Source organism: Balaenoptera borealis (assembly GCF_965194805.1).
Source record: "Balaenoptera borealis genome assembly, chromosome: 20".
In the NCBI taxonomy this organism is placed as follows: domain Eukaryota; kingdom Metazoa; phylum Chordata; class Mammalia; order Artiodactyla; family Balaenopteridae; genus Balaenoptera; species Balaenoptera borealis.
The window spans coordinates 47,566,620-47,579,290 of record NC_138879.1 but is presented as its reverse complement, the minus strand read 5'-3'; the positions used below and the strand labels follow the sequence as shown (position 1 = coordinate 47,579,290).

At 49.0% G+C, this 12,671-nt stretch overlaps 1 protein-coding gene across 3 annotated transcripts; it reads left to right on the top strand.

Moving 5' to 3' along the window:
- The first annotated feature begins 3,750 nt into the window (after positions 1-3,750).
- LIAT1 (ligand of ATE1) lies at positions 3,751-7,507 on the top strand. Of its 3 annotated transcripts, none has more exons than XM_082370822.1 (2): positions 3,751-4,196; positions 6,404-7,507. In XM_082370822.1, exons 1-2 carry the CDS (start codon positions 3,869-3,871, stop codon positions 6,805-6,807), a joined length of 732 nt encoding a protein of 243 aa, XP_082226948.1. In that variant the 5' UTR covers positions 3,751-3,868; the 3' UTR covers positions 6,808-7,507. The 3 variants fall into 3 exon arrangements, with proteins under 3 accessions (XP_082226948.1, XP_082226950.1, XP_082226949.1); XM_082370824.1 differs by having other exon boundaries at positions 3,969-4,254; XM_082370823.1 differs by having other exon boundaries at positions 3,969-4,254; positions 6,401-7,507.
- The last annotated feature ends 5,164 nt before the right edge of the window (positions 7,508-12,671 follow it).

Below are 12,671 nucleotides of genomic sequence, written 5' to 3'. Positions count from 1 at the left end.
GCCAAAGGGGACAACCTGATCCTTACAGAGGAAGAAACCTTAGCTCCTACCAGCTCATAACTGTAACAGCCACTGGAACCACAAAGAGAAAGTACAAACAAGGAAGCTGAAACAAATAATGAAAACACTATCATCTCTTCTGTTGGTCAGTGAACATCTTTGTAAAGTCACCTGTTTTCCTGCAAGATGCTAGATGTGTAAAACTGGGAAGGTGGACTCCAGGCCCAACTTGGAGGCTAATTAGCATTGAGAGGTGAGCAAGTCACTTTGCATCTCTCTGTTTCCTCATCTATCAAACAGGGATATACTTGCCCTATCTCTCTCTACTTGCAAGGGATTTTTGTGATTATTCCAAAAAATGTATTCCTTTGCTGGATGTGAATTTTGTCTCTCGAAGCTGATTGGCTGGGTCAACATAACCTCGATGCAACCTTCACGAAAATCGGGAAGAGAAGTGGCCAAGTTGCCTCCTGCCAGATAAGCATCCAGGCGAAGAGGACCAGCTGAGAGGGAAGACAGGCCAGCCTTTCTTGGGAAAGGAGGGCAGCCGGTCTTTGTAAGCACCCGTCTTCGAGCACCAGGGTCAGCAGGGTAGGGTATCTGGAAAGCAAACCCCAGACATCTCCATTAGCAAGTGGTCACCTGCACAAAGGACCTCTGTGATTTCATTTCACTTAGCTCCTGGGGACAAAAGCAGACAGTCAAGGGGCAGATTACAAGCACTCGCTGTGTGCAGAGCTGTAGGGGATACTTTAGGGAGCTTGACAGCAGGTGAGAGATGGAGGAAAACAGAAGAACAGAAAAGTCTTTTACAGAGCAATGTGTTCACTCATGCCTGTGTATGGATAAGTACTAATGACCATCCTCGCTGAGTACTAAGAGTGCCAAAATGTATAGATTTGATGCCATTCCCATCAAAATCCCAGCCGGCTATTTTGAAGAAACAGACAAGATGATTTGAAAACGTATATGGAAAAGCAAAGGCTCTAGAAGAGTCAAAACAATCTTCAAAAAGAACAAAGTTGGAGGACTTAACATTATTTAATATCAAGACTTACTATAAAGCTGCAATAATCAGGACACTGTAGTATTGCTGTAAGGAAAGACAAATAGATCAATGGAACAAAATAGAGCCCAGAAATAGAGTCACACATATACAATTAGTTGATTTTCTACCAAAGTGCCAAGTCAAGTCAGTGGGAAAGGAATGTTGTGGTGCTCCAAGGACAATGGTGCTTCAAGGACAAAGGATGACCCTGCCTGAAAAAGTGTCAGCGTTACACCCCCTACCGGACTCTTACTCGCCCTCCCCACCATGTTGCGACGGTTACGAAATTCCTGAGCCCACCTGGGTGACGCCCACCTGGGCAATGGGACCTGTCCCAAATAAGGAAAGGCATCTGGCCTGTCCCACTCCCACTCTATAGAAGGAAGGTATATGTGCCTCGACCAATCAGTAAACAAAATTTTCACCTCGGACCGTTCTTTCGTTTTCTGGCTATAAAAACTGATCAATAGCACATGTTCAGGCTTGACTCTACCAGACTACTAGGAAGTCGGCCCATTGTTCTGGCAGCGACCCTTCCCTCTAATAAATTCTATCTTCTTTACATTCTGCCTTGTGTCTGGAAATTCTTTTCCAACCCGCATTTGGACCACGACAAATGTCTTTTCAATGAAAATTTCTAGAACAACTGGAAATCCATTTGGAAAAAAAATGAATCTCGATCCCTATCTGACTTTATTCACAAGATGAGTTTGAGATGGATGGTGGACCTAACCCAGAACCATAAAGCTTCTTGAAGAAAACAGAAGAGTACTTTTGTGATCTCGGAGTAGGGAAAGATTCCTTGGCCAGTATACAAAAAGAAAAAACTTATAAAATGGCTTCATCAGAATATAAAACTTCTGCTTACCACAAGACACCACTAAGAAAATGAATTGACAAGCTACAGACCTGGAAAAAAAAAATCTCTGCAGCAATATATGTGACAAAGGATTTATATCCAAGACATGTAAAGAGCTTTTACAAATCAACAATAAAAATATAAATATCCCAATGACAAAATGGGAGGAGACTTCAACAGACACTTTACAAACTAAGTTACACAAATGGCCAATAAGTAGTTTAACAAGTGCTCAACATCATTAGTCATCAGGGAAATGGCACTTAAAACGGCAGGGAAATATAACTTCATACACACTAGAATGGCTAAAATCAAAGACTGATGTTTCAGTTATCTATTGCTCTGTAACTTATCACCCCAAAACTTAGTAACTTAAACAATTACAATCATTTTATTATTTCTCACAGTTTCTTTGAGTCAGGAATTCAGGAAGGGCTTGGCTTGGTGGGGCTGGCTTGGGAGTCTCTCCTGCTGTTATAGTCAGACTATGGCTGGAGGTGGAAAAGTGGGGGCTGGAGTAGCTGGGGCATCTCTCTCTCTCTCCTTTTACATAGTCTGGGGGTCTCTCCATGTGGCCTAGTTTGGGCTTCCTCACAGCATGGTGGCCTCAGGGTACTCAGACATCAGATGTCTTAGCAGGAGGCTCAGGTCTCCAGGAGCAAGTCTTCGGCTAACAAGGTGGACGTGCCATACCTTTTATGACCTGGCCTAAGAAGTCACACGGTGTCACTTTCACCATATTCTACTGGCTACATGTGGCTCCACAAAGCCACCCCGATTGCGTGTGATGGCCCACTCCCCCCCACCCCCCCGGAGGGTTTTAAGCAAGAGAGTGAAATTGTTCATCATCTTAAAAAGTTCCGGGCTTCCCTGGTGGTGCAGGTGGTTAAGAATCCACCTGCCAATGCAAGGAACATGGGTTTGAGCCTTGGTCTGGGAAGATCTCACATGCCGCCGAGCAACAAAGCCCATGCGCCGCAACTACTAAGCCTGCGCTCTAGAGTCCGTGAGCCACAACTACTGAAGCCCGTGCGCTCTAGAGCCCGTGCTCAGCAACAAGAGAAGACACCGCAATGAGAAGCCCGTGCACTGCAACAAAGAGTAGCCCCCGCTCGTTGCAACGAGAAAGCCCGCATGCAGCAACAAAGACCCAATGCAGCCAAAAATAAATAAATAAAATTATTAAAAAAGAAAAGTTCCTCCTAGCAGCTATGTGGATTTGGAAGCAGAGACCATTTAGGAAGGGGGTGCAGAAGTTCACGTCCCAGACACGGTGGTCAGCCCTAGCCTAGGTGAGGGAACAGGGAGAGAGTGGGGGTAAGGAAGACTGCCAGGGCTCTGGACTGACCAGTTGTTTTTGTTCACGGAGATGAAGAATGATGGAGAAATGAGTTTGTTTGGACACGGTGGGCTTGAAAGGCCAGGATAGACATATGAGATTGGAACTCGGGAGATTAAAATTTAGGAGAGAACAGACAGCATTTAAAAGGGCACAGGGGACTTCCCTGGTGGTCCAGTGGTAAAGAATCCACCTTACAATGCAGGGGACGCGGGTTCGATCCCTGGTCAGGGAACTAGGATCTCACAGGCCACAGGGATGCAACTAAGCCCGCAGGCCGCAACTATTGAGCTCGCGTGCCTCAACTAGAGAGCCCACGTGCTGCAAAGTAGAGCCCACGCGCTCTGGAACCCGCGCGCTACAACTAGAGAGAAGCCCTAGTGCCGCAATGAAGAGCCCGCATGCCTCAACCAAGCCCCTGCTTGCCACAACTAAGACGGAAGGCGGAAGAATGAAAGAAAGAAGGAAATAATGGAAAGATACATAGGAAATAAAGGAAAGAATGAAAGAAAGAAGGAAATAATAAAAGGGCACAGGAGTGGAAAATGAGTGTCAACCCAAGCATTCAGAATCTCGCTACCCACCCTTCCTCTTATCACCGCCGACCAAGCAAGCACGCAGGATGAAATGCGCATGCGCACATCTCCACCAGCGGCTCCTGGGCGGCAGCCTGCGGATTGCGCATGCGCGCGGTGTGCAGCGGTCGCCGTGGAGACGCGTGGCCCTAGCCTGGCCCTCGGCGCCCGGAGCCTCCGGCTCAGCCGCAGCGGGTCTCGTGCTGCCCCAGGCGCGGGGGGCGGCCCCGCGGGCGGATGGACTGGGGCGGTGGGGCCGGGGCGTCGGGGGATGGCGAGAACGAGGAGGAGGAGCGAGAGGGCTGCATGGCGGCCTCGCAGGGGTCCAGACTGCCCCCCGTCTCGGGCTGCGCCTCAGAACTGCCCAAACGGAAGGTGAAGAAGAAAAAGAAGAAAAAGAAGAAAAAGACCAAGGGGTCCGGGAAGGGGGACGGTAAGAGGAGCAGCTAGCGCGTCCGCCTTAGCTCCCATACCTGAGATTCTTCTCCGAGGACACCCACCCCACCCCTCAGAGACCCCCACCTACGTGGGGACCTTAAGCCCAGAAACAGAAACTCGCCAGTCCCAATCAGAGGTCCTCCCTCTCTCCGCACGATGATGATCCAGCCCTCCGCACAAAGACCATCCATGTCCGCAGAGACCCCAAATCCTGCGTCGAGAATTCTCAACATCAATGGAGACCTTCAGCCCCACACAGAGACACGCCACAGAGCCTCTCAGCCCCACCTGTGACTCCTAGCTTTACACAGACACTCACTCATCTTCCTCATCCCTCAGTCCAAGCTTAAAATCCTGAACATCTATACCTTCCCCACAGAAATCTCAAGCCCTCCTACAGAGATGCCCCCATCCTCACACAGAGACTTTCCCCATCCACAGATACAAAGGCACTAGTGACAGATGCTCTCACTCATACACAGAAGCACAGGCTCCTGCCTTCCGCCTGGACACCCTCCTTTCACCCTCATTTGTTAGGGGCACCTGCCTCTGGTTGCTGTGTAGACACCCAGGACATGCATATAAAGGATGCTCCCTGTGCAGGCTGCCCTTCCTTTTCCCTCATCTACCAAGGCCACCCTTCGACTGCACACAAACACCATCACACCAGTCACTGCTACACACTCTTATAATCCCTGACACCCTCAACAACACCCCCTTCTATCAATATAATCACCAAGTAAAGCTAAAGCACAGATACCCCAGCAGGCAGACACATTCACAGTCTGCACACACAAGCAGACACTCTGCTACATACTCACATGCCTAGATCTCTCCACTACACGTATGACCATACACGTGGGGTTCTCACTCCAGGCCCTCCTGTGGACACTTCATAGACGTACACCCGCTAACAGCTGCCACAAAAGCACAGAGCCCTCCGGCTCACCGAGCTCCTCTCATAGAACGCCCTGGGGGCTCGACAAAGGCCCTGAGCACCCATTTGTGGAGAGAGTGCAACAGTGACATAGAACACACCTGTCTACGGGTGCTGTAAGTCTCCACTGTCCTTGTGTGGTTCACCTCGGTGGCTCTTGTCAGGGAGGTAGGTCTCGTTGACCCTGGCACAGCTGCCCTGACCTCCAGCACGATTAGTCCTGGGTTCAAGTTTCTGGGTCCTGGCCCTCTTGGTGCAGAACCAGCTCGCCTGACAAGCTGAAGGCAGAAGGAGCGACGGGCAGATTATAATTACTTCTCCAGTTGGGATCATAAGAAAAAGGCAAGAAAACAATTCTGGAGTTTAGGTCAATAAGCTCCATGTGTATCTTTTTAGCTTAGCTTCTGCCTCTAAAGATTACAGCGGCATGTACCTCATACTGTCAGCAGGGGACACCAAATAATTTTCAGGGAGTAGGAAGGTATAGGAATGCCAAGAGAGGAATTTTTTCTTATTTTCTTCTCTCTTTTTTGGTGGGGGGAGGGAGATTCCTCTCTCCCAAAGAAATAGGATGAGCTGATTAAAGAATCACAAGTTGTAGTATTGCATATGCATGTTATATAATTCAGAAGGGCTGTTAATATTTTTAAAAATCAGTGTAAGCCACACAGCAAAAGTATTTCCTGGCTTGGCAGAATGCTTTCCACAGTCAGATTTAGGAAGCTTTTCTGTTGTTCATTTCTTCCATCATAAAGTGTCTGGAATAGGGGTAAGTCATAGGCTCCCAGAACTGGGCAGTACCTTGGCGAGCATGTGGGTAGGTGAGGTGGGGGGCAGTGTGGAAAGGACAGGGCCCTGGCAATCGGGTGTGTGTTCAAATCCCGGCTCTGCCACCTGCTTTGTGACATTGGCAACTGACTGAAACTTTGGGAGTCTGTTTCCTCACCTGGAAAATAGGGCTGACAGCCTTTACCCAGAGGACCTGGCTCATAGTATGTGCTCAATAAATGGTTCCTCCCTCCCCAAAATGCCAACCCAAAGCATGTAGGCAGTGGATGTGTACGGGGCTGGTGGGCTTGGCCACCTGAGACCCCAGGTGAGGAGGGGCCTCCAGGTCCCCCCTCACATCTTTAGTGGTTTGGGCATCACCCCCAAGCAGGCTGAGGGCAGGCATCACAAACGCTAACATCACCCATCTGCTCAGCAGATAAACATCAGAGTCGAGGCCTGAAGACTCAGCAGCTGTCTCCATCCTTCCATGACATCTTAAGTCCCAGCAAAGATCATGGCCCGGGGCCAGAGCACAGACAGGACAGGGATGAAAGCAAGCTCACCCCCTCTTACTCCTCCGCCGTATGTCTCTCCCGCTTTGCCGAAATAGAAGAGACCCTTTCCAACCAGATCAACGAAAGTCTGCGTTGGGATGGCGTTCTCGCCGACCCAGAGGCAGAAAAGGAAAGGATTCGCATTTACAAGTGGAACCGGAGGAAGCGGTACCGGGTTTGGGCCCTGAAGGGCTTCCACTCTGACCCCGGTGACGAGGAGGCCCCAGAGAACCCAGCCTACCTCTCTGACGAGACGGCGGCAGCGGCGGCCGGCAGCCCTCGCTGATGACCAAGCGCCCCAATCACTGCTTTGAAGGAAACCTTATCCCGAAGTTCCTCCACCCTGATGCTCCACCTGGGTGAAAGCCCACCTATGACACGGACAAGCTTATCATTTATCCTTTCCACACATTTATGTGTTAAGAAAAAAAAGAATAAAAATAAAAGGAAATCAGACCTACCTCTGAAGGAAACATGTGTCTGGTGTGTTGATGAGCTCAGCTCACCTTCCACCAAAACGCCGCTCGAGGCCCCGGAAGCCACAGCTCCTTCCTGAAGAGTGTAAGCAAATTAATGAACAAAATTCTTTTCCGAACGTCCTTTTTTTCTCAAATAAGCTGGCATCTCTTTGTTATTTAATTTCCCATCACAATTAGATATCTATAATCTCCCCCACCCACAAAAAAAGAGAAAGTGTGTAGATTGTATCAATTCTAAATTTTAAACTAATTTCATGGGTAAAATTCCTCACACAGCATGCTTTCAGAAGCCCAAGGAAAATGCCCCGAATTCCCTAAAGCTTTTTTTTTTTAATTAAATATACTCCCTGCCCTATGTGGCCTTCAGAATAAGTGAGTTCCGGAACATCGTCTTTGGGAGGTTATTATGGAAAGTCTCAAAAGGAATATTGCTTCTCTTATCAATATGGGCCTCCTCTAATCCCCCAAGACAGCATTTCAAGCAAAGTTCTGGAGCATTAAAAGGGCCCTACAACACTACTTGTTCTAAGTTAATATTCTTCCTTTCCACAAATATTGAGTGAGGGCCATGTGCTGCCTTAGTTTGGGTTCTTCCAGAAGCAGACAAAGACCGCACTGCAAGTAGGTTATCTCAATGGAGAGGACGCAGGGACGGGGAGACGGCCAGTCCAGGACGCTATTAAAGCAGCTTCCATACTGGGCAGCAGGGCCTCAATCCCACAGGGAAACGCTGTCAGCATTATCCCCGCAGAGGGTGAGGGGGCTGGGGTGTTATACGCCCCAGAGGCACTGGCTGATGGGTCCTGGGGGTGTTGGTTTCCTGGCATTTCCAGCCTGCCACATGCGGACCAGAGAGCAACCTCAGCCGGGGTGGGGGGCGGCGGGGTGGAATCGCCCTCAGGCACAAAGCAGCAGCCTGAAAGTTCCAAGAGATAGAGGTGGTCTCTGGGATAGCATCGGACACCTGTGTCCAGCACAGTGCAGGCCCCGAGGGGGACGGAGTGGACATTTAGGATGAGATTCCTGCCTTCCAAGGAGGTAAAGACATACAGTGTACTCAGGAGAAGTTGAAAGCCAACACAAAACATCACAGAATGCCTATTTGAAAGTCAGGCGAAAGTGGTCCTCTTGGTCTCCGCTAGCCCCCAGCTGGCAGAGCAGCCCCCTACCCCTTCCTTAAAAGGACAGTGACGGTTTTCACGTCGGCCACCAGACCCTGGCAAGATAGACTGAGGGGCTTTCAGAAGAGCCCTCTCCTCCCCTGGAGAGGAGGTTAGCAGCCGGGCCTGGCAGGGGCCCTCCCTGTGCCGAGGCTGGGCCTGTTCCCTGCTGCCAAGTTGGGGCGCACCCATGGAATCAAGCAAAGGGCACTGAGGGCTCAGGCACAGCTCCATGGGGAGGAGGAGATGGGAAGTATGCTAATACTCAGACCTCACCCAGTGAGCTGGTTTCAAGGTAAAGACAGCAGAGGGTGGGGCAGTTCAGTTGGCATTTCCTGTGCCCTCTGGCTCCGCCATGGTGGCTGGGGGTGAGGTGCATGTACGAGTCTGAGGGCACACCTGCCTCGGAATACCTTGGTCTCTTGGTATCGTCTTCCATGGGGCGTGGGGTGGCCTGTGGCGGCCTTTCTGCCATGAGATATTCTGGGATAATGGTGAAAATGATGCACTTTGACCTCAGAGCTGCATTTTTCTCTTTCCCACCACGTGCTGTGTGACCTCAGACAAATTGCTTAACCTCTCTGAGCCTTAGTTACAACATCTGGAAACAGGGATGCAAATACCTACCTCAGTGTTGTGAGAATCAAATGCAGTAATTACATAAAGCATTTAGCACAGCGCCTGGCCCCTAGGAAGCGCTCAATCTACTGTAGGAGTTTTGAGCAATGATGTTTTAGGTGGGGTGGCTACACAGCCACCTCATCAAAGGGTGAGCTTCACAAAGAAACGTGGCTTCAGTGACTGGCTGATAGAATTCAAACAAACTGCAAAACAAATTACAGGGGTCTGGAGCAAGAGGGAATGTAGGAGGAATGAACCGAGGGTCTCAAAGTCCAGTGTTCTGGGGAGGGGGCTTTGAGCCAAACAAGAAAGTGCCTACTTGTAGCCTGGAACTAAAGGGGAGTCTGTGCTCAAGATATGAACAGAGGAAGCAGGTGGGGATTAACTCTTCCACAAGCACAGAACTGGCTCCAACTCAAACCACACTGGATTAGAAGTTTTAAGTATCTTTCTCACATCCAGACTGTTTCAGTGAGGACTCTTTACCCAATGAAAACTGGCTTACTGACAAAATAGAGTGACTGATTTATAAGGCCAACAGTCCAGAGTTGGATATGGCTTCAGGCATGGCTGGATCCAGGAGGTCATACTGTGTCATCAAAATTTGTCTCTTTCTCCACATCTTGCCTCTGCCTCCCTGATTAGCTTCACGTTCAGGCAGGTTCTCGTAACAGGATTGCAGAAATGGCCACTGACATCCTTATAGTTCATCGAAGAAAAGAGAGTCACTCCTGTATCCATATCAACCCCAGAGAAGATCTCTGGCCTGGCACAGGTCATATACCCATCAATGGACTAATCACAGTGGTCAAGGAAATGGAGTATTTGCTGCAGAGACCTAGGGTATGGTGGGGACGTGGCGGAGGAAGCCAACCCCACTGGACACATGTACTGAACAGATTGTCATAGAATCTATATAAAACCTACACAGAATACAGAGTGACTCCCTAAAGAGATGCCAAGTAGATTTGTCCATTACCCTCCAGGTGAAGAATGATTCATTTTTAAAAGAACTTCAGGAAGGGTCATGGGGGTGGATTGCATAGCATGAGTTAATCTCAACGACCCAGACTGACTGCACACTCATCTCCAGAACTACTGACCCTTGCCCAACACTATGGAATCTATTAACTAAAGATGAACAATACTGTGTAACCATGGGTCCGTGAGCTCTTTTGGAGCAGAATGTTATCAGCTGGTCAGCACAGTTTAGTAATAATAGGGTTTATGATTTGCACCTGGTTTTGGTGGCGCCTAGGGGGTGGATTTCAACCTTTAAGGCTAGAAGCTAGCCTTAAGGTCAGGTAGCTAGAACGTGCCTACATGACCAGCTCACTCTAAGACACTCCCACCCTAAGTAGCCCCCGGGTTTCCACACTAGTAGTGGTTGGAGACTCGGGAACAAAGCGCTACTGTTTGAGCCTCGTGAATATCCACCGTGGACACTGCAGGAAAATTCCAGGGATGTTACGACTTCGGTGTGGATTGGCGTGGTAGATACGGCAAGAGTGATGGAATGTCTCTTCAGAGATGAGGTTACAAAAAGAGAATGTGTTTGCAGGAAGGAGGGAAGGATGAACAGGGCTGTGAAACTATTCTATACGAAACTGCAGTGGTGGATACATGTCATTACACATTTGTCCAAACCCATAGAAAGTATAACACCAAGACTGACTCCTAAACTATGGAGTTCAGTTAATAATAATGTATCAATGTGGGCTAATTAATTATAACAAATGTACCAACTCATGCAAGACGTTAACAATTGGGGAAACTGGCGGGGGTGGGGGAGAGGTTCACGTGGCAAGGAATCCGCGTCCCCCGCCAACAGCCCACAGCCCCACGCGTGAGCTCGGAAGCAGGTTCTACCCCTGTTAAGCCTTGAGGTACCACGCCCTGAGTGACATCTTGGATTACAGCCCGTGAGACTGGAAACCAGAGGCATCCAGCTAAGTGACACCCAGATCCCTGAACCACAGAAACTGTGAGATAATAAAGTTGTTTGAAGCCACAAAATCTGGGGGCGATTTTGTTACAAATACAGTTGGCTTCTTCCCTCACCATCAGCTGTGCTTCTCAGCAAGCTGCGTCCCCTCGACCTGAGGGTGGAAAACCTGAAACCCAACCTTCTCCTAAAAGCCATGTATTATCGGGCACCCCAGACTCCCACCGCTGGTGCTCCGAGGAGGCTTAAGTTTATATCCAGAAGCAATGCTGTGCCCTGCAGGGTTGAGGGGGGCTGCTGGATGAGTTAAGTGATAGGTAAGACTGAACGGTTTCCACCTGTTACGCTCACACGTGGAGCTGTCGACAGCTATTTATATTTTCATGGTCTGTGTTTTGCATCCCGCCCCGCACCTTGTAATTATAATATCTTAGGTCATTTTCTAGTTTATATGTTCTTCTATCTCATTTGTTCCTCAGTCAAGATGTCCTCTGAGTGGTGGGAACTATTATCTCCACGGTACGGTTTAGGCTTAAAGAGAAGAGGTGAATTGCTCAAGTCACACAACTTGTAAGAGATGGGCTCCAAGGTCTCCAATGGTCTTTTTAGAAAATGTGTATCAAGTCACTGCTCAGCCTGCAGTTCTCTGCTAATTGCTGCCAGGATACTGGGAATAACCATCTCATGGGTCAGGCTCCTCCCCGTCCAGAAGTGGGGTCCAGGGGCGGTGGAGGCATCACACACCCAACATAACACGATTCCATCTCTGCAACCATCTCTGAGATGCGAGGTGTCGTGACCCCAATCACGCATAAGGAAATGGACACAGAAAGCGAAAGTGACCTGCTCAGCGTCACTCAGGGCCTAAGGGGAGGAGCTGGGATGTCACACCCAAGTCTGGTTCATTCCAAAGATCCAGCTCTTTTTTTTTTTTTACAAATGAACTTATTTACAAAACAGAAATAGACCCACAGACATAGAAAACAAATTTATGGCTACCAAAGGGGAAAGGGGTGGAGGAGGGATCAATTAGGAGGTTGGAATTAACATATACACACCACTATAAATAAAATACATAACCAACAAGGACCTACTCTATAGCACAGGGAACTGTACTCAATGTTTTGTAATTGCCTATAAGGGAAAAGAATCTGTAAAAGAATATATGTATATCTATATCTATCTGTCTATCTATATACATAACTGAATCACTTTGCTGTACACCTGAAACTAACACAGCATTGTAAACCAACTATACTTCAATAAAATAAAAAATAAAGATTTCTTCCAACAACAACTCAGTTTGACAGTGTATCCTCTTAGATGTATTAGTGTAATTTCTTTCTTCATGTCGTACATTCAATTACTTTTCATGGCTCTCTCCTCTGTGTTTTCAAACACACGGTGCAAACTTCTGTTATAGCACTCATTGGAGGGTATTTGGGTTACCTGCGGTTCTAGTTACTATTGTTGAAAGGTCCAGCTCTTAATCGCTGTGCTGTGGTGCCTCAGATGGGCTCCCAAAGCAGCGGGGAGCCAAGCTGCACTCCCTCCTGGACTTCGACCGCCACGGAAAGAGGCGGATGAAGACAGAACGGGGGCTCGTCGGCAGGGCCGGTGGCTGAAGCCGGCTGGGGTGTAGTTGAAAGGAGGGAGTCCTTCCCGGGAACTGTGGCTGGCAGGGAAGCTTCCTGGGAAGAAGAGGCCTGGGGAGGTAGAAATCCCCACCCACTGGGCTCCAGAGGGCCCCAGGGTGATGGGAAAACACTCTCTGGGGCCTCCTGGCCATGCTGTGTACTTGTTCATGGTCAAATCTGGCCTTTGAAACTCCTGACACACTCCCTTCTGATCATCCCTGGGAAGGGCTTAGGAAGGATCCTCTCTCCCACCTCACCCCAGGCCCGCATGCCCACCTGTGACTACTTACCGGCCACGCCTTGGCGCT